The sequence below is a fragment of the Talpa europaea genome (genome assembly GCF_964194135.1).
Source record: "Talpa europaea genome assembly, chromosome: 12".
In the NCBI taxonomy this organism is placed as follows: domain Eukaryota; kingdom Metazoa; phylum Chordata; class Mammalia; order Eulipotyphla; family Talpidae; genus Talpa; species Talpa europaea.
This window is the reverse complement of record NC_140079.1, coordinates 32,023,241-32,034,439: the sequence shown is the minus strand read 5'-3', so window position 1 is coordinate 32,034,439 and position 11,199 is coordinate 32,023,241. Positions and strand designations below refer to the sequence as shown.

Below are 11,199 nucleotides of genomic sequence, written 5' to 3'. Positions count from 1 at the left end.
AAGCACTGGGTACAGTCAGAAGCGTGGGAGGGCGAGAGAATTCACCAGATGCCAGAGCGGGGAGCAGAGCAGGGCAGAAGGACTGAAGTACACTGCTGAGGGGAGCAGCGGGCGGCAGGAGAGGTCTTCGAGCCATGTGGGACCCTCCTCCAGTGGCCGGAACAGCCCGGGATCAAACCGGCGCTGCGCTGCAGAGGCTGTGGGCAGCTTTGCAACCCAGCGCTCAACCGCTGCGCCACCTGGGAGGCCCTCCTTTATTAACCTTTTTGTGTGTGTCTGCACTTGAGTCTCATTATAAGTCCCCCTTAAGTGCATGGGTGAGGACCCACAGTCCTCACATTTTGTATTTCACTTTGGGGTTGCCCTGTAACAGAATGTACCCATCCTTTGCAGTCTTTAAAAAACAAACAAACAGAATAAAAGAGAACATATAATAAGAAAAGGAAACTACACACCAATATCTCTTACAGATATAGATGCAAAATCCTCAACAAAATACTAGCAAACTGAATCCAGCAATATATAGAAAAAATTATACACTATGAAATAATTCAGTCAAAAAATGGGCAGAAGAGCTAAAAAGAAACTTCTCCAAAGAGGAAATGCAAATGGCCAACAGGCATATGAAAAAATGTTCAACATCACTTGTAATCAGGGAAACGCAAATCAAAACTACAATGAGATACCATCTTACACCAGCGAGAATGGCACATATTAAAAAAACTAGCAACAACACATGTTGGTGAGGATGTGGAGAAAAAGGAACTCTTTTGTACTGCTGGTGGGAGTGCAAACTGGTCCAACCACTATGGAAAGTTGTGTGGAGATTTCTTGACCTACTAAAAATAGAGCTTCCATATGATCCAGCAATTCCACTCCTAGGTATTTACCCAAAGGACACAGAAACATTAATTCAACAGGGCACTTGCATCCCTATGTTTATAGCAGCACTATTTACAATAGCTAAGCTGTGGAAACAACCCAAATACCCAAAAGTAGATGACTGAATCAAGAAGATGTGGTCCATATACACAATGGAATATTACTCAGCAATCAAAAAAAGATACACTCATATCATTTGCAGCAACATGGATGGAACTGGAAGGGCTCATGCTCAGCAAAATAAGCCAGAAAGAAAAAGAAAACTACCAGATGGTCTCACTCATAGCAGGAATTTAGAAAACCTAAATAAGGGACCAAGAAAAAGAGTAATTGTAATAAAGTGAAAATCAAAATCAACAAGCAACTATAAACCACCAGAGACATACTACAGGGTAGAATAGGGAGTAGGATCAAAACAAGGGGGGGTGGGAATTGTATGGGGACGATAACCAAGATGAAAATGCATATATTGTGCAAAAATGAAAAATGATGTAAAAAATAAATAAAATAAAAAATGCTAAAAAATAAAAAAAAGAGATTATATTCTATGGACAAGAAAGATTATCCTCAAAGTGCAAGATTGGTTTAACTCTGAAAACCAAAATCTAATACAATACAAAATGTTAATAGAGTGGAAGACAATAACCATGTAATTGTCTCAAATCAGAAAAGCATTTGAGAAAATCTAATTCTTTTTGGTGAGACTTAAAATGTAAGAATAATAAAGAAATTTCCTCAACCTGTAAAAAAAAAACTTCCACAAAAAAACTTCATCTAAACAACCACATTAAATGGTGAAAGAAAATGTTTTTCTCCTAAGACAAGAGGCAAGAAAATGTATCTGCTTTCTCTATTTCTGTTTAACAATGTGTAACCAAGATAATTAGGCCAGAAATGAAATGAAAGACATCCAGATTAGAAAGAATAAAGGTAAGTTATTTCTATTTGTAATAAAGGTAAGTTATTTTTATTTGTAGAAAATTCTAAGGAAACCTCTAAAATTATTACAATAAATGAGTTCAATAAGGTTGCAAGGCACAAGGTTAATATTAAAAATTCAGTATATATTTACACACTAAAAATGACAAATAAAAATGATATTAAGAAAAGAATTCCATTTATAATAGTATCAAAAAATAAAATACTGTTGAATAAACTTAACAAATGAAATTCAAGACTTAAACATTGAAAACTACAAAACTGTTCAAAGAACTGAAAGAAGATGTAAGTAACTGGAAAAACATTTCATCTTCATGGATAGGAAGACTTAAGGTGAAGATAATAACACTCTCTAATGATCAACAGATTTAAAGCAATCCTTATCAAAGTGTCAGTAGTTCAATTTTCCTTTTACATTTTTGTAGAAATTGAGAAGTTGATTCTAAAATTCATAGGGAAATGCAAAAACTCTCTTCAAAGGAAAATCTGGAGACTCTCATTTCCCACTGTCAAAACATACAAAACCACAGTGATGGAGACAGTGTGGTATTGGCATAAAGACAGATACAGATATCAGTGGAAAGAAATTGGCAGTCTAGATATAAACTTTGCATTTATTAGTAATTGATTTTTGCCAAGGGTCCCAAGATAATTCAGTGGACAAAGAAATTCTTTTCAACAAATAGAACTGGGATAACTAGATTCCACATGCAAAACAATGATGTTAGACACTGACTTCTCATGCTATGTAAAAAAATGAGCTAGGTATGGATCCAAGACATCAATGTAAAAGCTACAACTATTAGACAGTTACAAGAAATGTAGGGATAAGTCTTCATGACAATGAGCTACGCAGTGGTTTCTCAGATATAAGACCAAAAGTAGAAGCAACAAAAGTAAAAATAGATAATTTGGATTTCATTAAAAGTCTGATTCATCATTTTTTGTGATGGATGATGACTTCATTCATCATTTGGTTCATTTATAGAATATTAGAGTTAGAAGAAAATTAGGGACATTATTCTTTTCACTTTGAAGACAAAGAAATTAGAATCAGAGAGACTAATGACTGGGTCAAGAACACGTAACAAGGTTGTGGTAGAGACAGGGTTTAATTCTTGTTTCTGAGTCCTTGAGAATAGACTCAGGGTTGAACTGCTTAAAGAGCAGCTGAACATTTGCTTAGGATCCTTTAGGGTATTCAGAACTTCAATTCCTGGTAAAGCCTTTACATATCTCCAAACACCTATCAATTTTTATCCCCAACTCTGAAATCACGACACAATCCCCCATTCCTTTTCACTTTACTGTCCTTCTCCTGGGTCATCAACCACGGGTGACTTGAGGAAACCAGGAAATATCTTTTATATGAAATGGTACTTCTACTTTTTACCCTGCATCCCTCATTTTTTGTTGTAATTATAATCACAACAATTTTTGTAAACAAAAATTAAGGAAAATATCCTTGTGGAGAATTTTGTTCCTCCATCTTTCATGTTTTGTGGATGAACAAGTTCTTTTTTTTCGCGTATGTGAGAATAAGAAATGCTAATGGCATTGTTTGATTGAATATTTGGAAGGCCCGGGACATTTTGTCACAAATTATCCTTTCAGTTTATAAAATCCCTTTCTGCTTCATCATGGCTCAAGACTGGGCCACCAGCCACAAGCCCCTCCCAGTCCCTGGAGATTCTCTATCTGTGATGGGGTAACTTCCCCCCTATGTCTTCCTCAGGCTCACATTGGCCGGTTGGCTATATCTTATCCTTACCTCCCTTCCCCCTATCTCTCCATTTCTGAGCTCTTGGCATAGGGAAGCCTATGGTGAAGGGAGGAGCCTGGAGAGTAAGGGAGGTCATTGTCACATCATCACTGGCCAGCCAATCAACTGGGTCCATCCCTTCAATGACCTCCTTATTCCAGAGGCTTTCTCAGGCAGCTTCAATGGAAGGAGGGAGCCAAGAAGGAGGCCTGGCATAAGTCCAAAGATGATAATTACAACATGGATTGTGTACATTCTCACCCGGAAAGGTGCAGGGTTCCCCTTCCCACCAAAAACCAGTTCGGTAAGTGGAGTTGGTGGGGGCCACGTGGAATTGTTTCTCATGTAGCTTTTCCCTACTAAGCTCCCTGCTGCACTTCCAGAGAGAAGATTTTACAGTATATAACTGGATAAGAATGGGGGAGGCTGAGTCCCAGGTACTCTGAGGTTAATAATTTACCAATTCATTGCAGGACATTGAAGTTGTGGAAAGTGAGGCTCTGTCTGTAGTCCAGCACTGGTTGAAAAAAGTGAGTACAATTACTCTATGACTTAGGGTAGTTCAAATTCCAGAGAACTGGTCCCAAGAGCTACAGGGTATTGGTATCCCCTCTCTTTAGAAGTGAGAAACTTAAATTCATTGACAAACACCCTGTCCAGAAATGCGTCCAATTCACCTAAGTTCCACTAGCTCTGTTCTGCTTCTCAAGTAGACTGGATGAAGGGTTTTAGATATATCACCCTTGCTTCCAAGGTGTCTCAAGAATGCCTTAGGATAGGGCCACAGACTTAGTGAGTTCCCTGGACTCCCCCAGGAAGGTAGCATTAGGTGAGTTTATTGCTGGAACTAAGAGTCATAGAGTGTTAGACAGGCAGCAAGTGAGTTGTGATGGAGAGGAAGAAAAGGGGAAAGAGAAGAGGAAGGAAGGATGGGAGCTCAGCCACAGAGTGATGCTGTCAAAGGGAAATGACTCTCTTTTCAGACTGAAGAGGAAGCTTCCCAGGACATCAAGGAGAAGATGTCCTCCAACCTCCCCGCTACTCATGGCCAAGACGTTCACGTGACCAGAGATGTGGTAATTTTGAGTTTGTACAGTCTTCCCAGGGAAAGTGAGGGAGAGGGGAAGAAGGGAGGGGGTTCCTGAAAAGGATCTTAAATGGATGAGCTTATCTGGGTTGGGTTCTCCACCCACCATGGAGTCCTTTATCCATGTGGACCCTACCTGGATTTCCTAGGTGAAGCATCATCTCTCAAAGTCTGATTTGTTGGCAAGCCAGAGTCAAGAGGTTCTGGAGGAGAGAACAAGAATCCAGTTCATAAGATGGAGGTAAAGCTTCCTATTTGCCCTAAACCAAGTTGTGGGGAGGGGGATGCAAAGAAGGCCCACATCCCCTCTTCAGAATTCCTGACCAATGCAAACCCTCAAAATCTCTTCTCTAGAGATGACCATTCCTTTGGCTAAGAAAACATTTCAGTCTCACTTTGGAATCTTTTTGTTTTAAAGATTTTTTATTTATGCATACAAGAACTGGGTGTAGGCAGAGGTGTGGGGGGTGAGAGGATTCACCAGAGACAGAGTGGAGAGCAGAACAGGCAGATCTACTGAAATACACTGCTGAGGGGAGCAGCAGGCGAGACAGGAGAGATCTGCTGTGCCATGTGGGTGAGCTCCCTGCCTGGGATGGAACTCATGTCGCACTGGCTGGCGATAGCCTCATAGTGCTGTGTCTTTAATCCCTGTGTCACCAGGGAGGCCCCCACAGGGAGTCTGGAATCTTAAGGGAAAATTTTTGCTCTCTCAAAAACCCAGATCATTGCTAAATTTTAAAATGATTTCAGAGCTTGGAAAACTGAGCTTGCTTACCACTTTTAAAATGCTGCTGAATAAATATCAGACTTTTGTTATTCTTTTTTTTCTTTTCCCTGAACACATTTTAATAATTTTAAGTTGTACATTTTTGTAATATGCTGTTACAATATTTTAAAATTCTTTTTTTAATTTATGTATATTTTACATCATTGTTCATTTGCTGGAAGGAATTATGCTCAGTGAAATAAGTCAGAAGGAAAAAGAAAAATATTGGATGGCTTCACTTATTGGAGGAATAGAGGGGAACCAAATAAGACATGGGAGGAAAAAAATAATAACAATACAAAACACAACAAAACAAAACAGATTTCTGCTATTCTTGCACTTGATTTGTTCAGAGGTAGTTGCACTTTACAGAACTAAAAGAAAATGAGATCTTAAAATGCAAAAGTCAAAGTCCTCATCGGCAACTGAGAGGAGTGGCGGCTTCTCAGAGCCTGAGACTAGAATGCTGCACTGCATGTCATGGAGACTTAGCCTCCATTGCCTCCGCGTAAACAGGCCATCCCTCAAGTGCTGGGGCTCAAGGGAGAGGGAGTGAGGCAGCCAGCGCAGAAAACAATTTCTTTCCTTCACCACAGTCTTCCCTATTTCCTCTTTGAAACTTGTGTTCTGTTGGGGTGTTTTTTCCCAGTAGAAGAACTGTGTGATTAAGCTGGTCTTCCACAAACTGTGAAGGGAGGCGAGCCCGGCAAGGTGGTGGCAGAGTGAAGTCCACCTCCTCCATGTACTCAGCTAAAATGCAAGAGCACAAAGTCCTTGGCTCCTGAAAGATAAACAGATGACCGAAGGATGCCTCAAGAGCAATGGTCCAGAGGAAGGGGGTAGGAAAAACTCGAATTGAACTGTGGTGTTTGCAGTGGTGCTGGGGCAGTACAGCTCATGAGAGGGAGGGATACTACCCTCTGCACTCCCCTCCAATTCTTAACCCACATTGGGGACTTTGGAAAACTGGCACTGCGCTGAATAAGGGGGTGCATGGAGATGGCATCCAAGATAGGGGGTGCACTATTGGAGAACTACTGGAGTAGGGGTAAAGAGTGATGATTACTGGATTGATCCTAAAGCTCCCAGTATAGATCATTTGGAGCCCCAGCCAGCAGGGAATGGTAGGCCAGATCCCCTACGTCTCTTGTAGAAGAGGATATTATTTGCAGCCTGAGGCTGTGATATCCTAAACACTTGCTCCCTTCCCACCAAAACTGAAACAGCTGGATGTTTTCACTAACCAGAGGTTAAGCACCTGGATCTTAACAGTAGGAACAAGCTTTCCCTCCCCCTTCCCCCCGCCACCAAGGCTCTATACCAGGAAAGTAAAAAGAACAGCCCTCTGTTTGTGGCTCAATCTCAACTATAATCCATGCCCAGCTGCATCTAGTGCTCAATATAGCCTAGGGTTGAGGTTGGCAAGAGACTATATGAGACATTTAGGCCAATGAGTTGGCCTAGGGGATGGGGGTCCCCACCACACAACTCTGGTACCCACAGCACAGAAGGAAGTTTGAATCCCTGACTCACTGGAGGTGGCCCGTTGGTACCCTCCTGCCCATTTCCTTTTTACCTATTGCCCCTTGTCAGCACCAGTTCTTTGGTCACCTGAACAGATGCAAAGGCAGACATTTGAAAGTTTATCCCTATACAACCTATACAAACTAAAAATGAAGAGACAGAACAATATTGCAAATGCTGGAGTAAAAAGTCCCTGAGAGGCCCTTCCCGGTGGCGCAGTGGGTTGAGCACAGTGCTGTGAAGCTGTCCGCAGCCTTTGCAGTTCCAGTTTGATTCCCTGCCAGCCAGGGAGATACCCACATGGTGCGGCAGACCTCTCCTGTTGTACCCGCTGCTCCCCTTAGCAGTGTCTTTGATCAGTCTGCCTGTTCTGCTTCCCACTCTGTCTCTGGTGAATCCTCTCACCCTCCCATGCTTCTGGCCTGTATCCCAGTTCTTGAATAAATAAATAAATCTTAAAAAAAAAAAAAGTCCTTGAGAGAAGTGTCAGTTCAGTAGAAGAGTTATCTTGAATTTTCTGTGGAGATTTTAAGCCAATAAACTGTCTGGTTTTCCCCATAATCCACTGATTTTGGTAGCTTCCTCTGAATTTCAGTGAGTATGTGGTCAGGGAAAACACACCATTTATTAAGCATTAGTGTTCACTCATTTATTTAGTAGATATATGCTGATCACTTAGAGTTTACTTGGACCTCTGGAAGAGAGAAAAAGAATAAAAGCCCTCAGTTTCAAAAGGATCAAAGTTAACTAGTTGGATAAAAAGTGAGGATGTTAAAGAAAGGGTGAGAAGAGCCTCCTTGGTGGTGGAGGCATTAAAGTCTCAGCACTATGAAGCTATCCGCAGCCACTGCAGCATGAGTTTGATTCCTGGCCGGGGATCTACCCACATGGCGCAGCAGACCTCTCCTGACTCTCCCGCTGCTCCCTTCAGCAGTGTACTCCATCAGTCTGCCTGTTCTGCTCCCCGCTCTGTCTCTGGTGAATCCTCTCACCCTCTTGCACCTCTGGCCTGCACCCCAGTTCTTTTATGCATAAATAAATCTTAAAAAAAAAACAAAGAAAAGGTGAGAGAAGCACTGTGGCAACTCTGAGACAGTCGTGTGTGTGTGTGTGGGGGGGAGAGGCAGGGGGAAGATCAGATTGCACACGTCTAGGTGTTGAAAGGTTTCTAGAAGGACATTGAAAGTGGGCTGACCCATGAGCTGGGAAGGGACTGGTTCAACAGGCCAGGGTGGGACCTTTCATGCTGACGAGAACTTTGGCAACCGGGCACGTCCATCTGGCCTTCAGGGTCCAAGGTCTGCCCCTTTCCTCCCTGGAACCCTTCTTTTCCACCTTGAGCTGGGGTGACCTCTCCTTCCTCTGAATACCTTCATTCTTCTCACTATCTTTGGACACCAACCTAGCTCTGGCTTGTGTGACTCACCTCTGCCTTGTGCAGGGAGGTGCATGAACCCATTTATCTCCTTAGAAGAACCCCCATGTTTGAATGGTGTTTTGCAGCCATACCCGAATCTTCCAAGTGCCAAGCGAGGTGAGAGAAGAAGCTATGCGAGATCGGATAGAGCAGGTGAGACGAAGGTAAGCTGCTGCGAGCGTGCTGACTTATTCCTAACTGGGGGCAGGGGTCTGGGGTGGCTGCTGGCTCCCTTCTGTGGGTCTGCTTTAGCCCCAGCCCAAGCCTGTGTTCCTGTTTGGGTCTGGAGACTGTCTAGGCTGAGTGGCCCTTAGTAGGCCTCTGTGCCCAAGCAGCATTGTAGACCTTGTCAGCTCTGTGCCATGGCACCCTGGCTAGGAGCTGCTATCCTACCATCTGCCCTGTCTACACTCTCTCTTCCACACCCATAGCCTGTGCCATCTTTCGGATGAATCCTTTCAGCAGCTTCAAGACAGAAATTACTTCTCTGATTGCTGAAGACTACCTACAGGTGAGGAGCTGGGCATAGGAGGTGGCCGCCCTGGGCTGAGATGATGGTGTATTTAGGTGGGGGCTTGCTGACTAGGTTTAACCTTTCCCTGTTGGTGAGGGGTCTGTGCTTGGGGCTAGTGGGACTGGGAGGGGCAGCTGTCTTAGGCTCCAGTAGTACCTTTCTTCAGTTTCTGGGAGGACTGAAAGTCAAGTTTAGATTGGCCTCTCTGACATTTTTTTTTTTAAGATTTATTTATTTATGCATATAAGAAGCATGAGCCAGAGGTGCAGGGAGGGGGTGAGAGGAGGATCCACCATAGAGAGTGGGGAGCAGAACAGGCAGATTCACTGAAATACACTGCTGAGGGGAGCAGCAAGTGAGGCAGGAATTCTGCCGTGCCATGTGGGCTGCTCCCCAGCCTGCGGGGGATCGAACTCCTGCTACATGGCAATAGCTTGATAGCACTGTCTTTAACCCCTCAGCCACCAGGGAGGCCCTGGCCTTTCTGACTTTTGACACCTTCTTGACCGCCTGCATTTGTAGGCTGTGGGTGTGTGTATGGGGGGTGACTGGAGGGGCTGCAGTCTTTATCTCCAGTGCTCCCAGGTGTTGCCACTGCTGGTCCACTGACCCCATGCTGAACCCCAAGATCACAGACACTGAAGTCAGGAGCAAGGGCACATAGGTTGTGGTCCTGTCACCAATTGGGGCTGTGACATTGGGCCATAGGACCTCTTGGTCTGCAGTGGTACCAGTGGTCCTAACAGTGGCTGTCCTGTGACTCAGGAGCTGGAAAGGCAACATCAGGAGACTTCCACTTAGGGAATGGTGCCTGCACCTGCTGATACAAAAGGCCTGTGCTGGCCATCGTGAGGGGATGGAGTGACCCCTAACATGCTTACAAGAGGGCTGCAGAGATGTAATACTGGCATTTATTGAGCACTTACTGCATGGCCACTTCTGCACAAGGCCTGTTTGGTCCAAAAGGACATTCAGAGGAGGGCATTGTTCACCCCCATTATGTAGACTTTGGAGTTTAACACAGACCTGAGGAACCAAGGCTGGGGACCCGACCAACTCTGCCACCGCCAAGTTGTCTGCTGCCTCTGTGCCTCACTTTCTTCATACTTTAGAACAAAGCCTTTAGGGCAATGGCACCAGCATACCTCTTTCAACAAAAATGTTGTATGCACCCATGTTTTCCTAATGTTAATAGAAATGAGGAATCAGAAAGCTTTTGAACTTGAAGAAGTAGAGACAGGCTTAAACCCAGCTCTATCTAATACTTTACCGCCCTACCTTCTGCTCTATACACCAGCTCTGTGAATATCAGATACAGTGAGTTAGGTGTCCTTTTCCATCCTGCTCTTTAGCTACCCCACATTATGTTGACATGCCCCTTGGGCATTTCTCTGCTTCCCAGGTTGATGTCCTTTAAGATCAAGGAGCAGCCTGTGTCAGAAGAATGTCCATCCCCCTTGACCTGAAGAGGGATCACACCTGGGCAGAGAGAATCCAGCAGGTGATCCCTTCATTGCAACAGTGGCAGCACTGGAATCTTCTCACTGAACGGCTAATAAAGAGACATACTATTTAACCACCAACCAGGCCTCTTATGTGATTCCTTTGCCTTCCATCCATCCATCCACCCACCCACCTACCTATCCACATTTCCCACATTCTCCATCCATCCATCCATCCATCCATCCGACACTGAATACTTCATGGGCTTGTTTCTGGGGACACACAACTTGCAGTCATGCAGGGAGACAATAGACTATCATGACACAGTGTAATGCAGGTCATACTGGGTTCACCTAGAATATTAGGGAATGCTGGGGGGAGACAAGGGCAGGAGAGCCTCCTGAAGGAATGGGGGCTTGTTTCTTTCACTCAAGTATTTATATTATCTTCATTTATTCTTTTTTCTAGCACTTTCTTTTTTTTTTCTTTATGTAGATCCAAATTTCTGACATAATCCTTTTTACTCTGAAGAATTTTTAACATTTCTTGAAAGGCAGGTCTACTGGCAACAATTTCCTTTGATTTCTGTTTGAGAAAGTATTTTTTCTTCACTTTTGAAAGACAATTTTGAAGGTTGTGGAATTCTAGAGTTTTTTTCTTTCAACATTTAAATATTTCTCTCCACTTTCTGCCGGCTTTCATGATTTCTGAAGGGAAGTTGTATATAATTTTTATCCTCTGGGGTAAGGTTTTCTTCTCCCTGCTGGTTTTAAAGATTCTTTTCTTTGTCATTGATTTTCTGAGTTGAAGATGATTTTCCTAGGTATAGACTTTTTGGAACTTCCCTTATTTGGTGTTCTGA

General features: G+C 43.5%; 1 protein-coding gene across 1 annotated transcript; it reads left to right on the top strand.

The window, feature by feature from the left end:
* Nucleotides 1–3,809: 3,809 nt before the first annotated feature.
* SPATA19 (spermatogenesis associated 19) lies at nucleotides 3,810–10,360 on the top strand (the record flags this gene model as incomplete). The annotated part of the gene is made up of 6 exons (XM_084249939.1): nucleotides 3,810–3,887; nucleotides 4,057–4,113; nucleotides 4,567–4,659; nucleotides 4,820–4,911; nucleotides 8,467–8,544; nucleotides 10,297–10,360. 6 exons carry the CDS (start codon nucleotides 3,810–3,812, stop codon nucleotides 10,358–10,360), a joined length of 462 nt encoding a protein of 153 aa, XP_084106065.1.
* Nucleotides 10,361–11,199: the final 839 nt, after the last annotated feature.